The 18037-nt window shown below is 51.5% G+C and overlaps 1 protein-coding gene across 1 annotated transcript in view; it reads left to right on the top strand.

Annotated features, from left to right (window-relative positions):
- The window catches only part of CACNA1A (calcium voltage-gated channel subunit alpha1 A), a 134222-nt gene that overhangs the window by 27557 nt on the left and 88628 nt on the right, over window positions 1-18037 (top strand). Inside the window, exons 6-14 of the mRNA XM_064280777.1 lie at window positions 3645-3854; window positions 6899-7011; window positions 8380-8492; window positions 8629-8760; window positions 8988-9060; window positions 10611-10728; window positions 10873-10940; window positions 14430-14536; window positions 16513-17319. Coding sequence (XP_064136847.1) covers window positions 3645-3854; window positions 6899-7011; window positions 8380-8492; window positions 8629-8760; window positions 8988-9060; window positions 10611-10728; window positions 10873-10940; window positions 14430-14536; window positions 16513-17319 — 1741 coding nt within the window. The remainder of the gene's footprint in view (window positions 1-3644; window positions 3855-6898; window positions 7012-8379; window positions 8493-8628; window positions 8761-8987; window positions 9061-10610; window positions 10729-10872; window positions 10941-14429; window positions 14537-16512; window positions 17320-18037) is intronic.

Below are 18037 nucleotides of genomic sequence, written 5' to 3'. Positions count from 1 at the left end.
TCTGAACTGGGATATTGCTGTATAAAAACACTCCAGAGTCAGAAGATTTAGTCTGAAAATGTAAAGAATGGAAAATATCTCATCAATAAATTTTATATTGATTATATGTGGAAATTGCAATACTTTGATTGGGTTTAATAAAACATAGTATGAACTTAAAAAAAAAAAACAAAAAACTGACGATTGTCTGCAAGTACAATTTCAGACGTCAGAGAAGAATTAGAGACCAGAATGTACAGAAGAAGGGTGTGTGGGTCAAAATGACTTTAATTGCTGTAAACCGAGGTCACAGTACCTGGCCAGCACAGGGCCTGACACGTAGTAGGTGTTCACTTAGCATCCATTTTTCTGTCCCTTCCCAATGAGTGGGGTGCAGGCCGAGTGATCAGGAAAGGCGTCCTGGATGAGTTAGCACCTGAACTAGGCCTCGATTTCAGTTCTTGGGACTACAATAGGAGATGATGTCCAGTAATCATAACATGCCAGGCACTACACTGAGGTGCATTAACTCATTTATTCCTCCCAATGGCTTCATGAGGTTGGAATTGTGGTTGCCCCAATTTATAGATGAAGACACTAGAGCCCTAGAGGCGACGTGACCGATCACCTGCTGGTTGGCAGTGGAGCTGAGTTGTTCAGTGTGGCTGCAGCAGGGGTCGGGTTTGGGGACCACCTACCTGCAGTGACTAGCTCCTCTCTCTCCCTTGATGCTTGGAGCATCCCTCCCAGACCTCCGAGATTCCCGAGAGGCTGGTGCACAAGCACATCCTCAGGTGCTGCAAACAGAGGCCAGAAGTGCCTGACTAGGAAGGGTTATGGAGAGCCACCCCGAGGGCCTCCAGTGCCTGTGGGGTCAGACAGTGGGTAGGCATGAGAGAAGGACCCATGGCAGAGAGGAGAGGCCTTGCTGTGAGGGGCTGCAGCCACCAGGCCTGGACGACTGCTACCAGTGGGAGTACCCCCCACCCATGGCCACATGGTCCACTGTCCCAGGAGGAGTGATTAGCGTGGTGGCTGAGAGCAGGGGTTCCAAGTCCCAACTCAACACGTCTTCTGCAGTCACTGGGCCTCTCAGCCCCACTTCCACTGTTGTACAATGGGGACAGGAGCCCCGATGGTACAGCAGTTAAGCGCTCGGCTGCTAACCACAGGTCAACATTTTGAACCTACTAGCCACTCTGCAGGAGAAAGATGTGGCAGTCTGCTTCCGTAAACATTTACAGCCTTGGAAACTCTATGGGGCAGTTCTACTCTGTCCTATAGGGTCACTATGAGTAGAAATCAACTTGATGGCAGTGAGTTTTTTTTTGTTTTTGTTTTGACAATGGGGACAGTGTTGGTCCCTGCTGTACGGGGTGTGGTGAGGATCCAGGAGCTTATCATGTAGCATCTTCCCCACAGAGCCTGCTAAAGATTCAATGTCAGCTGTTAACTTTCATCCAAGAGAAGCTGAGGTCCATGTTTTTTTACAGAAAACTTCCCAGTTTTTGAATGTGGACCAGTAACTCCAGCATTTACAAAACCAGTGTGAAACAATATGGCCCCTGGGTACCAATCTCTAATTAGAATTTTGCTAAGAGGAAGTGATATCCTGCAAGGTCACAGGCTCCCTTGAAAGTCATGTTTGCTGTGTCCCATGCCTGGCACAGGTTGGGTTCAGTGAGCATGCTGGATGGATTAATGAATGAATGAAGGAATGAACAAATGAATGGAAGGAACAAATGAATGAACAAAGCAATGGTGAATGAATGAAGAAATGAACAAATGAAGGAACAGATGAATGATTGAATAGTGAATGAATGGAGGAATGGAAGGAAGGAACAAATAAATGAACAAAGGAATGATGAAGGAATGAATGAACAAATGAATGATGAAATAAATGAATTACTGAACAAATGATTGAATGAATGAGCAAATGATTGAACAAACAAATGAGTGAGGAAACGAATGCAATTGAAGGTTTTCAAGAAAAAGATAAACTCAGCTTGTCCAAAACTGGGGAGTCCCTGGTTGGTGCAGATAGTTAGTGCACTCAGCTGCTAACCAAAAGATTGGTGGTTTAAGTCCACCCAGAGACACCTTGGAAGAAAGGCCTAGCAATCTACTTCTGAAAAATCGATCATTGAAAACCCTGTGGAGCAGAGTTACACTCTGAGACACGGGCTTGCCGTGAATTGGAATCAACTCAAGAGCAACTGGACTGGGCTAGTCCAAAGCTGAGCTCTGACCCTTCCCCAAGCCTGCCCTTCTCACATCTTTCCTGTCCCAGTGGATAGTAGGTCCGTGCTTCCAAGCGCTTAGGCCAAAAACCTGGGTGCCTCCCTCTTTCTCACAGCCATATATGATCCATCAGCAAATGTTGAATCTACCTTAATTCAGTACAGTCCAGATCCACTGACTTCTCGCCTCTTCTCAGCCACTACCCAGGTCCATCCCCATCATCACCTGCCCAGATCCATGCAATCCACTCCTCTGTGGCCTCCCTGCTCTCTCTGCCCCACTTTGTTTCTTCACAGTGACCCTCACACCTAAGCAGGACACATCCCTCCTCAGCTCAGAACCCTCCATGACTCCTACCTCACCTGAGCTAAAAGCCTAAGTCCTCTCCACAGCCTGCAAGGCCCTGCACAATCTACCCGTCATCTCCCACCCTCACCTCCTCCCACCATCCCTCTTGCTCACTCCCCTTCAGCCACACTGGCCTCCTTGTGCTGTTCCCCAGATTCACCAGACACATTACTGCCTCAGGGTCTTTGCTCTTATTATTCCCATTGCCTAAGGTACTCTCACCTTATGTATCCTCTTGGTTAACATCCTCACCTTGACCACTCAGTTTTAAACTGCAGCCTGCCCCAGAGCCCCTCTTGGGATTCCCAGTCCCCTTACTCTACTCTTTCTTTTTTCCATGACACTTTTCACCTTCCATCACACTATTAATCAGCTTATTCATTATGTTTGCTGTCTGTCTTCCCCACCTAGAGTGTCAGTCCCAGAAGGCAGGGCTCTGCCTGTTACCTGCTGTGTCCTGAGTACCTGGAAGAGAACATGGCAAACAGTAGGTGCTCAATAAATGCTTAAGAGTAAAACTATGTGGAGGCAGAACCTGGAGCAAGGACACAAGGGGGATTGGGAGCGTCTGGCTCAGTCCTTGGTCTCGGTCATTATTTCTAAGGTGAGGCATCCATGGAAAAGTAGGTTCTACCCTTTTCCTGCCTCCCGCCCTCCACACCTCCTCCTGGAGGACTTCCCAACATGTTCCATGCAGCTCTGCCACCTGCCCCTGCACTGGGGGCCCTGGGAGAAGGCTCCTGCCTCATCCTGCCCAATGGAGTAACCTCTAGAGGCATCATACATGACCAGGAGTGGAAGACATGGCAAGCTGGCTCTAGCAACAAGAGACGTCGCTCTTACCATTGACATGCTGCACTCTCATTGGTTACTTCCGATACTGTTACTTTCAGGATCATTGCCTTCTCATTAGCACCACCTCTGGAAAGCCAAGCCTGCAGGTCAGGATGGCTCCCTCAGGCCAGAGAGCTTGCGGGGAAGCCAGTGGACTCCCTGGCCACAATCGGTGCCTGGGCCATGTGTTGGCTGGTTTCCCCTGAAGGAACAGCCTGACATCTCCATTCTTCCCCTGGCAGGGTCTCCTTTCGCTCGAGCCAGCATTAAAAGTGCCAAGCTGGAGAACTCGACTTTTTTTCACAAAAAGGAGAGGAGGATGCGTTTCTACATCCGCCGCATGGTCAAAACTCAGGCCTTCTACTGGACTGTGCTCAGTCTGGTAGCCCTCAACACGCTGTGTGTTGCTATCGTTCACTACAACCAGCCCGAGTGGCTCTCCGACTTCCTCTGTGAGTACTGCCCAACCCTGCCCCAGCCAGCCTCCAACCCCTTTCTCACACCCTTTTTCCTTCCCTTCTCGAATTCACCTTTTCATTTGGCCACTTCTGCACCTGTGATTGGGACTGCTGTTTCTGCTGCCACAGTGGTGGAGCCAGTTTTCTTCAGGCCTGAGAGATGGAAGCTGGAATTTAGACCACGAAACACTTCCATGATCCCTGAGAGGGATGCTGGTGAACGGGGTAAAGAAGAAAGACAGAGAGATAGAAACTGCAGGACAGCCAGATAGAGACAGAAACATTCATGTGCTCCTAGGTGCATCTCTGCAAATATTAAAATAATTCATGGTTGAGAGATGGCAGGCTCAGGGATAGGGAGTGACCTGTATATTGCCCCATTTTCTCTGCTCATTTCTGACTCCCTGCTTCTTCCTTCTTTCAAATCTTCTGCTTCTTTCCCATTTCTCACCTGCACTTCTTGACTTCCTTATGTCCAGAACACCCCCTCCAACAAGCGGGAAAGCATCTTGCTCCCTCAGTGGATACCAGCACCTCCACCCAAGGCCTTGCCCTCTGAGTCTATTCCCAGATTCCAGGAATTAGTATGAGATAGTATCAAAAGTGAGGGCAAAGTAAGGGTAAGAAGAAGTGGTGAAAGGTGGGGAGACCTCTCACAGGATTTTAAAAAGTAAAGAGCTCTGAGTAATCAACAAGAGGACTGGGCAGTGAGGAAAGCAAGCGAATGCCATCACTCTGGTTTGTGGATGCTGAGTGAGGACTTCCCAGAACCTTTGGCCTGCTGGCAGCCCTCCTGCATCTCCTGGCTTGTCTGACTCAGATCTGTGCATTTCCTGCCCTTCTGACCTGGTTCAGAGTTAACCCAGAACAGCCACCAAAGACGGTTGAATTTTCAGTGTAGAGAGGCCTGGGAGCCTGATGCAGGCCTTTGTCTCCTTGTAACCCTTATTGTTCCCAGTCCTGTTGGCTGAACCCCAGGACATCCCTGAGGGCCAGTACTCCTTCCGAGAGCCCTGACCTAGTTCCAACCTTGGTAATTGTATTTGGTCCCTCTGGAGTCTCTCATAAATGAGGACTCTTTACTTCTTGTTTTAACCTCCTCTGGTAGTCTATTTTTAATCTCCCATATTCTCCCCACTAATCATCTTGCAGTGACTGTCCTGGTTCAGGAACAGGGTGCTGGGACGTCCTGCCTGGAGCCTCTGGTCTGTAACAGTCCTTTAATGATCCCTATTTTCTTTTTTTTTTTCTAGTTGAGAAAGCTGAGACACAAAGAGGTTAAGTAACTTGCCCAATATCACACAGCTAGTAAGTGATGAAACCAGGGTTTAAACCCAGCAAGTCAGGCTCAGAGTCCAAGCCCTATCTGATGGCAGATCCCTGTCCTGGGAACCAGGTGACCTGGGTTCTCGATGCCTCCTCTGCCCCTAACTCAGCATGTGACCTTGGACAAGTCATTACCATCATTCATCAATCCAAGACATCTTCAATTATAAGGCACTGTTTTATGTGCCACTGAAAAATAAAAGTTGCCAACCAAACTAGGACATGCCACCAATTGTAAGATGCACCCCAGTTTTAGACATGTTGAAAAGTGAACAGAATGTGTGTCTTGGAATTGATGAAGTGTAGTAGTTTCCCTGAATCGCAAATCCCTCTCTGTACTAGTAGAAATTGGGTATCATGGTCCTAAACATTCTTCCGGACCCACCAATGCTGTGGATGAGTAATTCTCTCAGGTCTTGTGTATCACCAGCTATCACATTTCCATGGTAGCCAGGAACCAAGCATCTCAGAAACTCTTCAGCCCTCCCGGAGTTGCTTCTGGTGGATCTTGGAGTGCACCAGATGTTGTGGACAGATTTCCTTCACTGATGTTTTTGCCCTTGCCAAATGTTTTGACCTGCTGAGGTTAATGAGGTCCTGGAGACCCTAGAGTTCTCCTCATATACCAGGAGCTCCCTGGAGTCCTGAAAATAAAAGGAAGTTTCAATCAGGAATGAGTGTGAAGGACCTTGGCAGTCAGTTCAAATCACCTCTTAAAAGAATGATGTAACAAATGCCCTTGACTTTCAAACAGAATTAGATATATGGCCAAAATTGTGAAATTTCTGAAAGTTTGAAATCCTGTCTTCCTTTTCTGTACACTTTTCTTCCCTTCACAAACCCTTTTAAGTTCTCCTTCCCATTCCACCCTTCCTGACTTCTGGTGTTCCTACCCCACCAAGAAAGCCTTCTCAGGGAAAGGATCTAATGTTATCCATTTATTCACTAAAGCAAAGAAATATCCATGTGTTGCCTCTCCCTGAGGAACTTGTGTCTTTATGCTTTCTCACCAAAGAATAAAGGACCCTGTCTTGCCCGAGCCTTTTAAACACCAGCAAGACAGGATTTCCAGGTGACTTCACATAGGTTTTCCAAATCAGGAGAAAGGCTGTGCCTTAGATCAATTGCTGTGGTGCTCCAACTAAGTTCCTAACATCAGGATAACAACTAGGACACCGTTATAATTTCTATTTCTTTTTTTCCTTTGGAGTGAATGCATATAAAATGGATTAGTCATAATTCTTGGATCATAACACACTGGTATCATGGGGCTATGCATGGCCCATTGTTATGTTGTTAGTTAGCTAGTTAGTTAGCTTTAATAATGTAATAAGCACCCAGGAACCCTCCACTCAACACAAATGGAAGGTCCTTGGCTATAACCTACATCCAACTCTTCTCATCAAACCAGGGCCAAAACTACAAGATGGAGACCCACTGAACTTTTCCTCACTCCTTTGTAATTTTCACATTCACTTTGTAATTATGTGTATCAGGATTGGCCTGGAGTTGGTTGGTTGGAGGGTACAAGACAATTGCTACTCTTCCTCTTTAACAGAGTGGAAACTGAGGCCCATGGAAAGAAAAAAGCCTGTGTATAATCTTTGACGAAGGCCACCAAAGACCTGGCGAGAGACAGGGCCAAAGTCAGAACCACCTGGAGGGCCCCCCCGCACCTAACCTCATTTCTATTTCCTCCTTTTCCCTTCTAGACTATGCAGAATTCATTTTCTTAGGACTCTTTATGTCCGAAATGTTTATAAAAATGTATGGGCTCGGGACGCGGCCTTACTTCCACTCTTCCTTCAACTGCTTTGACTGTGGGGTAAGTCTCTTATATCTAAGGAGCTCATCTCTCCAGCTCTTGCTTAGAATGGCCACTAGCTGGGAACCTCAAATGGGGGAAGGGGTCACCCAGACTTGGGAGACTCAGCTGGATGCAGAAGAAATGAGAGGACTGTTGCAAACATTAGCAAGGATATGGAGTACCCAGAATTCTCAACTACTGCTGAGGGAGGAGGTGATTTGTAGACCCTCTTTGGAAAGCAGTGGGGGGTGGCCTGGAAGTTCCACTGCTAGGGATTCACCCTAGAGAAACTCTCACCCAAGTGCCCAGGAGATGCACACAAGAATATTCTGAGCAGCCTTGTTGGTAATAGTCCCAGACTGAATGACCCAAGTATCCCTTTGCACTAGAGTGGACAGATAAGTTGTGGTACGTCCATGTCATGGAACACTATGCAGCAATTAAAGGGAACCAACAGCAGTGACACTCAACAGCATGGATAACTCTCACCCACATAATATTAAGCAAAAGGAGGCAGACACTGACGAAATGAGTCCATACAGCACGACCCGGCTCATGGAAAGTTCAAATGGACAACACAAAGCTCCATTGTTTAGGGACTCAAACTTGGATACTTTAAAAAGGCACTCCTCCCAAAAAAAAAAAAAAAAAAACCCCACTGCCTTGTAGTTGATTCCAACTCATAGTGACCCCATAGAAAAAAGGCAAGGACCTCGAAAACAATATGCTGGGTGAGAGAAGCAAGACACCAAAGGCCACATTGTGTATGTTTCCATTTATATGGAATAACCAGAGTAGGTAAATCCATGGAGACAGGAAATAAACCAATGGTTGCCAGAGGCTGGCGGGAAGGGGAGGAGAGGTGGGGAGTGACTGCTAAATGGATACAGGGTTCACTTTTGGGGTGATGAAAATGTTTTGGAACTAAATAGAGGAGATGGTTGCACAACATTGTGAATGTCCTAAATGCCACTGAACTGTGCACTTTAAAATGGCGAGTTTTATATTATGTGAGTTCCACCTCAGTAAATAAAAAAATGGAAGGAAATGGTTGTTGCAAAAGTCAGGATGATTATGTCTAAGAGATATGTCTCGGCTTTATGTCTAGGGGTTCCTGGAGGCTTCCAGAATACTGACATGTTCTATTTCTTGGCCTAGGTGGTAGTTACGTGGACATTCACATTGTAATTATGTGTACCAGGGGTTCTTTGGTCTGTGTGATCTCTTAATAAAAAGAGAAGGAATGAGAGGGTATGAGACCCTCACCCTGTCTCTGTTTTGGGGGTGGGAGTCAGGCTGGTTTCTTGCGTGGTTCAGGCCCAGGATGTTTGCTAGTGCAGGGGCCCAGACATTGTCCCTGGGCACCACACAGGTCCTTTTTTCCAGGTTATCATCGGGAGCATCTTCGAGGTCATCTGGGCCGTCATAAAACCTGGCACATCCTTTGGAATCAGCGTGTTACGAGCTCTCAGGTTATTGCGTATTTTCAAAGTCACAAAGTAAGTCTGCAGGGTTCTTGGACGCTCCAGCAGGGGCTGGGTTGGCGAGGCAGGTGGCCCTGTGGGTAGGCCTTGCCTCCCGCTGACCCCCCGGTCTTCTGCTCCCCGGCACTGCCTGATCCCCCTCTATCGGCAGGTACTGGGCGTCTCTCAGGAACCTGGTCGTCTCTCTTCTCAACTCCATGAAATCCATCATCAGCCTGTTGTTCCTCCTTTTCCTCTTTATTGTAGTCTTCGCCCTTTTGGGAATGCAGCTCTTTGGCGGCCAGTAAGTGCCCGGTGGGATCTCCAACTTCTGCTTCCCTGGGGTCCAGCCCAGAGCCCCCCCCCGCCCCCTCTTCCCTCACTCATTGCGTCCAGAGACCCACACCCACCTCCTTCCTCTTCCTCATGGCCCGGATGTCCATTGCCCAGAGGGGCAGGGCCCGGAGACCACCCAGGGTATCCCCCTCGCTGCTGAGCCAGGCCCTCGTGACGTGCCTGTCCTCTCCGCAGGTTTAATTTTGATGAAGGAACGCCTCCTACCAACTTTGACACTTTTCCAGCAGCAATAATGACGGTGTTTCAGGTACGGCCTTCACCTCAACCCGTGGGCAGGCATCTCTTAGTGTCGAAAATTAGAGTGTTTGAGGGGCCTCCCTGAACCCCACTCCTCTGGTTTGCCTTCCCTCCTTCCTCAGATCTGAAGACCCCAATCCCATACTTCAGGGCAAAGGGTAGGCCCTGGGCAGTCGCCCTGACAACTTCTGTGCCCGTGTGGGGCGTGCCCAGAGGTGTGGCCTAGCTGGAACCTGCAGAGGCTTTGTAGTGGGTTATTAGTCTTTGGGGACAAGGGGTGTATAGGAAATGTGATTTTCCTCTCCCTTGTCCTGGCTGAGTGGTTTGTGACGGGGTTCGGGGGGTGTGGAGAGGAAACTCTCCGTGGACTGAAGTTCAGAGCCCTCACGTGGGTGCTAAAGTCACTTTTCATGTTTGCATTCACGTTGATAGTAGTGATCACTGACAGGGCTTCTCACCCAGGGGCGATTCTATACCCCTGGGGAAATTGGCAATGTCTGGAGGCATTTTTGGTTGTCACACCTGGGGAGAGGGGGTGCCACTGGCATCTAGTGGGAAGAAGCCAGGGATGCTGCTCAACATCCTACAGGGCACAGGGCGGCCCCCACCACCAAGAATGATCCAGCCCCAAATGTCAATAGCGCCGAGGTTAGAAAACCCTGCTTTAGCCCCTTAAAGTTTATGAAGTTCTTGCATGTTTACTTTATCTTCATGGAAATATTGCAAAGGAGAGAAGTTGGAGTTTTTGTGGGAGACCGTGTTGGTACTCCACGTATATCCCCTCAACCGAACTTCTCCAGCTCAGCTTCTACTTCCAGCACCTGCACCCTTTGTCCAAGGTGCTCTCTGGTCACTGGCACCCAATCTGCCCCCAGGCCCAGAAGTCCAGCATGCTAGTGAATCCCCACCTCCACCCCCCATCCCCCGCCCCCACCCCCAGCTCTCTCGCCCCTGGGTGGGATGACTCTGAGGTGTTTGCTCTCTGCTGCCTCCCAGAGGTCGTCAGAGGGATTGCACCCCATTTGCCCGTGGTGGGAGCTTCCTTAATACATCCTTGATGGGCTGCTTTCCTTCCCACCTCCCTTCCCCACCACCCTGTTGGTGCTGCCTGGGGTCACCTGCCAGGTGAACCACTTGCACTCGAACCCGTTTCAAGGTCTGCCTTAGGAAGACCCCAAACGTGGCCCTGTGCTACATTTGCATCTTACCCATAGTAGCCTGTCCACATGAATAATGTAAATGGTAGATATTAAATCCTCTATTACACCAGGGAATGTGGAGTTACAGAAAGGCCTGTGACTCCTCCAGGGTCACAGTGGCCAAGAAACCAGGCTAGAGCCTCACGGTGCAGGGACAGCTCTTTCCACTAGCAAACAAAATGAGACCCCCAAGGAGAAGACAGGAGGAGCTGACACCCAGACTCCACACCGCAGCCTGGGCAGGGCTCGTGGTGACTCCTCAGGTCGGGGGTCGGCAGGCTGCTTCCAGCTCCGCAGTGGCGTCTCTGCGGGGCCCGTGGCTGAGAGGGGGTTGGCTGTGTGTCTCTCCCTCACCTTTCAGATCCTGACAGGCGAGGACTGGAACGAGGTTATGTATGACGGCATCAAGTCCCAGGGGGGCGTGCAGGGCGGCATGGTGTTTTCCATCTACTTCATCGTGCTGACGCTCTTCGGGAACTGTATCCTTGGGCTGGGAGCAGCCTGGGCCCCAGCAGAGTGCATGGGGGTGCAAGGGAGGGATGAGGGGCCCAGATACACAGAGCCCAAAACGGCGGCTCCACGGTGCCTCCAGCAGCCATTCTTTCCCTGACTGGCATCTGCAGACACCCTCCTGAATGTGTTCTTGGCCATCGCCGTGGACAACCTGGCCAACGCCCAGGAGCTCACCAAGGTGGAGGCGGTGGGAGGATGTTTCCCTGGCAAAGTTAACACCTGCTCATGGCAGATCAGGAGAGCACAGGAGTGGGGTGGGGCCGAGCTTTTGCCCTGGACACACCACGCAGGGAGAAGGCACCTCCCTCCAGAAACCAGATGATCCCCGGCAGAGGGAGGGTAGGAGGGAAGGGGCCTCAGAGTCACCACAGGAAACAGATGGCCAGCTCCACTGGAGTTGGCTGAGGGGTCCATTTACAGAGTTGAACAGGGCCAAGGGGGCCAGCAAGGGGTGGCACTGCCCCCCAACTGGCAACAGGAGTGCTGTCACCACCTAGGCCTGAAAAGTCAGGGGAGGGGATGGCGTGTGGGACCCAGCAAGATCTGGAGCCGAGGAAGTGCGGAGCGGGGGGGCTTCCTTCGGGTGCCAGGACCTCAGAGGACCCAGAGCATGCACAGCACAGAGTGGCCAAGCAATGCCCCAACCTCGCTCTCCTGCTGGGGCCTCCAGACAGAGGTCTGGATACCCATGCAGGTCAGCCTACTAGGAGACAGAGTGGGGCTGGGGACAGGTGGCAAACAACCCACTCAGGACCTGGGGCTTGGCGTGTGTCCCTGTGTGCTTGGGAGATGGCCGGATGGAAAGTCCTACAGACTTCACCCCTGAGTGGTAGCAGTGAAGACATCACGATACTCACAGTGCCAAGCACGTGATACAGACTACCCAAAGAGTGCTGCTATCACCTTTTGCAGAGGGGGAAACTGAGGCTCAGAGAGGCAGGATCACCCCCAGATAGCAGTTTTCTATCCATGTAGCGTGCTCAGCACAGTACTTGGTACACAGTAAGTACTCAATAAAGGCAGCCCTTGTCGGTTGCTTGCCATGACCTAGGCCCTGGGTGAGAGCTGATAAAGGGAGGGCTGGGGTTTGAGCCCAGATTCCAGAGCCCAGTCCCTCTACCCATACACCTGACCAGCTTTCATCTGAGCATCGGCCAAGCAAGTAGTAATAAAAATGACAGCAGCAGAGCAGCAAGTTCAGCTGCACTTCTTGTGTGCCTGGGCGATAGGGGATTACTGTTATCCTCATCTCACAGATGGGTAAACTGAGGCCCAGAGAGGTTCACTGACCTACCCATGGCCACGCACACAGCTGGGAACCAGGAGAGCAGAGCAGAGGAAACAAGACCAGAAGAGAATTTGCAGGGTGGGGGCCCATGGGAGGAGCAGCTCAGTTTGTGTTCACAGCGATGTGGAACCTGTTGCCACATGCCCCTTTGTGGCATTCTTGGACCCCCAGGGAGTCAGGGTCGCCTCTGATGGGCTCAGGAGGCACACTTTGCTTTCCAAAGCACAGGCTAGCCCACGAGCATGGCTGCTGGGGATGGGTGTGCAGGCTGTGCACTGCACAGACACCAAAGCAAGGAGGCAAACCAGGGCCAGATTCCAGCCCATATGCCCAGGGAAAAGAGTTCCAGAGGTTCAGCTCTCTGCAGTGGGATAGTGGGTGCCTAAGCCTCTCCCCAACTGCCCCGTGGCATTAAGAACACATGAGTGGGCTCTCCCTCCCCACCCCAGAGCCTCCCTCAGCTCTGTGGCCCATCCCCAGTACTTCAAGGTGTTCAGGACACATTCATGGAAGTGAACCGAGCTGAGCAGACGGCTGCCAGCCCTCCATCTGTTGGCCCTGGCAGGAGGGAGAGAGTTTCCCGGCCCAGCTCTGAGTGGGGGGAAACGGAAGTCTCCACCATCGCAAGCCCGGCAGCCTTGGGCCTGGCCACCATGGGGGCCTTGAGGCTGATCCACGTTCCCAGAGCCCATCTGCAGGGGCAGATGTGGCAGGGAGGCGGGGTGGGCGGGCATTCGGCACTGTGGAAGGAGAAAAGGAGGGAGGAAGGCAACTCACCTCCCTCCTGTGAGGTATGGATCATCTCCTCCTGCCCACGTTCCTTCCTTCATCCTTCCACAAGCACTTCTCAAACACTTAGTGTGTGGCAGGCACTCTGCTAGGCCCCTGACATGTTTTAATCTCATTTAAGCCTCACAGAGTCCCCAGGAGGCAAGTTCTCTGAGCCCCATTTTACAGGTTCAGTTGTTCATTTGAAAAGCATTTATTGAGCACCTACTGTGTGCCAAACCCTGGTCTAGGCACCAGAGACACAGCAGTGAACAAGACAGACCAGTATCCCTGCCCTGGTGAGGCCGATATTCAAGTGGGCAAGGCGGACAAGAAATACAATAAATTGGTAAAAATGCATAGCATGTCAGATGGCCATAAGTACTAAAGGAGAGAAGGTGGAGAGAATTGAAAATTTTGAGATGCAGAGAGGTTAAGTGACTTGCCCAAGGTCACACAGCTAATAAGTGGCGGAGCTGGGATTTGAACCCAGGCCATTTGGAACCGGAGCTTGTGCTCATAATCCTTGTGCAGTGGTATTTAAACTTGAGTGTGTTTCGTACTCAACCTGGGAACTTGGAAATGTAGGTTCCAGGGCTCAGCCCTGGTTTTGTAGACCTTTAGGAGGCCCAAGAATCTGCATTTCAAGTATTTCTGAAGCCAGGTATTCCAGGGACTCAGCTTTGAGAAGCACTGGATGTGGTGCTGGGAGGGGGAATGCTGGAGGAAGCAGGTGGCTGGCTGGGTCCCACCTCCGTGTGGCCACTGGCAGAGTGCCCTGATCTGCCCATTTCCGAGGTGGTAAGGTTGCTTCCTGCCCCAGAGAGTCCAAGTGCAGGGGAACAGGTGCCCTGCGACCGCATGAGTTTTCTTATTGGCAGGTTCCTTTCTGTCCGTTTCTTTTTCTTTGCTTTTTCTTTGTTGGCTTTTCTGTTTTGCGAATGAGGCCCTGCATGAAGGCTGAAGATGGATTAAAAGTCCAAAAAACGTCTTTTTCTGTATGTATTTTTACAACATCTTCCCCCATTGTCCTCCTTTCTGAACCTAACCAACAAGCAGCACCCTGGACAGGGCTGTGGTCCAGGGGCCGGCTGCCCTCCCTGCCCTCCCATGGAAGGGAGGCTGGGAATATAATTTCCTCTCTCATTTCTCGTTCTGGGAGCTATTGGCAGTGCATGGCATGGGCCAGGGGACACCAGACATTGCTGCATGTGGGGGCTAGTAGGTGTTTTTTTTTGAAAGTCTTGGTTCAGAGAGCTCAGACGGCCCAGAAAGTTGGGTGAATAGAAAATCCTTGCATTAATCATTAATTTCTAACTCACTGGGACAGGGTACAGGAAAATCGCCCCCATGGGAAGAGAATGAGTTCTTTTTCCTTTCGTTTTCTTTTGGCTGTATGTTAACATAGGGCTAGCAGTGAGCCTGTATGTGACAGGGTTAACAGTACACTTAACCAGCATCTGTGTCCATTCTTGGCCGGCCTCATTCTCTTTAGTGGACACCCGGCCAAACTTGTTTTTAAATATTTCAGATGTTGCCTTTGATCAGCAGTAGGTGCAGCCCCAAGGCCTAGTTCATGTTTTGTGAATAGAGATCTTGTGTGCCTTTTAGGATGAACAAGAAGAAGAAGAGGCAGCCAACCAAAAACTTGCCCTACAGAAAGCCAAGGAGGTGGCAGAAGTGAGTCCTCTGTCCGCAGCCAACATGTCCATAGCTGTGTAAGTGCCCTCGCCCCAGGAGGCTGCCTCCCCTCAGCCTCCCAGTCAAAGATTTGGGATGGGGAGTTCCTGACAAGGTCGAGTGTTAGGAAGAGGTACCTCTACCCTCCCACCCACTTCCACTCCAAAAAAAAAAAAAAATTTTTTTAAGGAGCCCTAGTGGTACAGTGGTTAAGCACTCAGCTGCTAACCAAAAGGTCAGTGGTTCGAACCCACCAGCCGCTCTGCAGGAGAAAAGACTGGCAATCTACTCCTGTAAAGGTTTCAGCTTAGGAAGCCCTATGGGACAGTTCTCTTCTGCCCTATAAGATTATTATAAGCTGGAGTCGACTCAATGGCAACGGATTTTTTTAAGCACCTACTATGTGCCAGGCTAATCTATTTCCAAAAATCAGCCAGTGAAAACACTATAGATCACAAGAGTCCAGTCCACAATCAATCATGGGGATGGTGCAGGACCAGGCAGCATTTCATTCCATTGCTTGTGGGATTGCCATGAGTTGGGGGCCAACCTAATGCTAGCTAACAACAACCGTGTGCCAGGCATTGTCCTAATCGCTAGGGATACAGCATACACGGGAAAAATCCCACCTTTGTGTAGCTAACATGCTAGTCAGGAAGATGGACAATAAACAAGATAAACAGTGAGTTATAGGTAGATAGTGTTTTGGAAGGTAATAGAGCTACTGCTGGTGTGGGTAGAGGTGTCAGGGACCACCTTGCTGAGAAGGCGACAGGGACTGAAGGAGGGGGGGAGGAGCCATGGGGGTTCTGGGGGAACAGAATCCCAGGCAGAGGGAACAGCAGTGCAAAGGACCTGGGTGCAGTAGGACTAGTATGTCCAACAAGAAGAAGCCAGTGTGGCTGGAGGGAGTGAACAGGTGTGAGGGTGGGAGGAGGTGAGGGCACGGAGGTGATGGGGCAGGTCATGCAGGGCCCCATGGGCTACAGGAAGGACTTGAGCTTTTACCCTAAGTGAGGTGGGAGCCACAGAGGGTCCTGAGCAGGGGAGGGACATGTCCTGACTCAGGTGCTCACAGGCGCCCTCTAGTGGCCATAGAGAGAACAGGGCATGGCGGCAGGGGTGAGGGCCGAGCTGGCCATCAGGACAGAGGTGTCCACAGGAAAGAGATAACAGGCACTGGACTGGGGCAGAGGCCAAGGAAGTGTTGGAATATAGCTGGGTTCTAGGCAGATGGTGATGGTGGAGCAAACAGGTTTAGCTGATGGATCAGATGTGGGTGGTGAGATGGGGAGAGCTATGGTGTCTTGATTACAGAGAGGTTCGCTGACACCAGTATTCTGAATTGTGCCTTTGTTTGGTGGCCCTGAGGGTTTTGCACTCTGCAGGGCACTGGGGGAGGGTAGGCCTTTCTTTCCCAGTGCAGAAGGAGGGAGTCCGGGAAGGCACACTCCCAGGCAGCCAAGTTTAGGAGAGCGCCGGTAGAAGTTGATAGCCTGTAAACTGAGTCCCTTAAATATCATAGCACATGAACCCCTGGAAAATCTCCACAGCCACCAGGTGGGGCCCCGCTGGCTGCTTCGTACCAGCTAATAAATAGGCCCTACCCCAAGACTCCCCTTAGCTGTCACCGTCTCTCCCTGGGACCCCCAGACCTCCCCATGACCAAAACCGAGGGGGTTCTGCCAGGCACTGCAGGGGCTTCCCGAACGTGCTCCAGGCCAGTGTCCGTTATGAGTGGCCGTCTCAGAGGTTAAAATGTTTTGAACATCATAGCTGTCCCCAGGAGTTCACGTGCGGAAATTTGAAAAGGAGTGGATGAAACCCGGGTGAAGATGCCCGTTAAGCCGAGTCACCCAGCCAGGCTAGGGCACCCAAATGGACCAACATGCCCCTTAAAATGAGATATCCAGTCAAATCAAGACACCTACCTGGGCTGAGACCCCATTAGGCCAAGGCTCTCCGCTGGGCCTCACTGTCTTGTGGTATTCTGACGCCCTGCCCTCCGCTGCAGGAAAGAACAACAGAAGAATCAGAAGACGACCAAGTCCGTGTGGGAACAGCGGACCAGCGAGATGCGGAAGCAGAACCTGCTGGCCAGCCGGGAGGCCCTGTACAACGAGCTGGATCCCGATGAGCGCTGGAAGGCCTCCTACGCCCGGCACTTGCGGCCTGACATGAAGACGCACTTGGACCGGCCGCTGGTAGTTGACCCCCAGGAGAACCGCAACAACAACACCAACAAGAGCCGGGCAGCCGAGCCCACGGTGGACCAGCGCCTCGGCCAGCAGCGTGCCGAGGACTTCCTCAGGAAACAGGCCCGCTACCACGACCGGACCCGGGACCCCAGCGGCCCAGGGGGCCTGGACGCCCGGAGGCCCTGGGCTGGCAGCCAGGAGACCGAGCTGGGCCGGGAGGGTCCTTATGGCCGCGAGTCGGACCACCACACCCGGGAGGGCCTAGAGCAGCCGGGGTTCTGGGAGGGCGAGGCTGAGCGGGCCAAGGCTGCGGACCCCCACCGGAGGCACCCTCACCGGCAGGGGCCCAGCAGAGAGAGCCGCAGCAGCTCGCCCCGCACAGGGGCTGACGGGGAGTCCCGCAGGCACCGGCCCCACCGGAGGCCAGGGGAGGAGGGGCTGGAGGACAAGGCCGAGCGGAGGCCCCGGCACCGCGAGGGCAGCCGGCCAGCCCGGAGCGGTGAGGGCGAGGGCGAGGGGCCCAATGGCGGAGAGCGGAGGAGGCGGCACCGGCATGGCCCTCCGGCCACATATGACACAGAAGCCCGGAGGGATGACAAGGAGCGGCGGCATCGGCGGAGGAAGTAAGTGGGGCTACTCTGGAATCCAGAGACTAACTATAATAGTACTAATCATGTAACAACAGCCCAAGTTGTGCCTGCTGTATACGTGGCTCAACAACCCATGAGAGCGATCTCATTATCATAAGCCCCATTTCACAGGTGGAGAAACTGAGGGGTTAAGTGACTTGTCCAAAATCACACATCTAATAAGTGGCACCCTGTGTTTCTCAAGGAGCCCTGGTGGTGCAGTATTTAAAGCGCTCGGCTGCTAACTGAAAAGTCGGCACTTTGAACCCACCAGCTGCTCTGAGGGAGAAATATGTGGCTATCTGCTCCCATAAGGATTAAAGAATTGAAAACCCTATGGGACAGCTCTACTCTGTCACTATGAGTCGGAATCAACTCGATGGCAATGGATTATGCTTCTCAGCCCAGCTCCGCCCTTGCCTGCTGTTTGACCGTGGGCGAGTGACTTCATGTCTCTGGGCTTCAGCTTCCTCACCTGTAAAATGATCTATCTAACTGGGTCGTTGCAGGGGTTAAATGAAGTAGTACATGCTAAGGGCTCGGAGGGGGACCTGACACATAATAAAGGCTAAATTTAGGTCTTTTTTTGCTGTTATTGAGCCAACCATCTTTTTATATAACTTGTGCCCAGAGGATCCTGACAGGAGCAGGGCTCAGGGCATTTGAGGGCATCAGCCAGGTCAGTGCCTTTGCCCAGTCAGAGCCAAGCCCT

Source organism: Loxodonta africana, chromosome 3 (assembly GCF_030014295.1).
Source record: "Loxodonta africana isolate mLoxAfr1 chromosome 3, mLoxAfr1.hap2, whole genome shotgun sequence".
NCBI lineage: Eukaryota > Metazoa > Chordata > Mammalia > Proboscidea > Elephantidae > Loxodonta > Loxodonta africana.
Note: the sequence above shows the minus strand (reverse complement) of the source record. Positions and strands in the feature narration are given on the sequence as shown.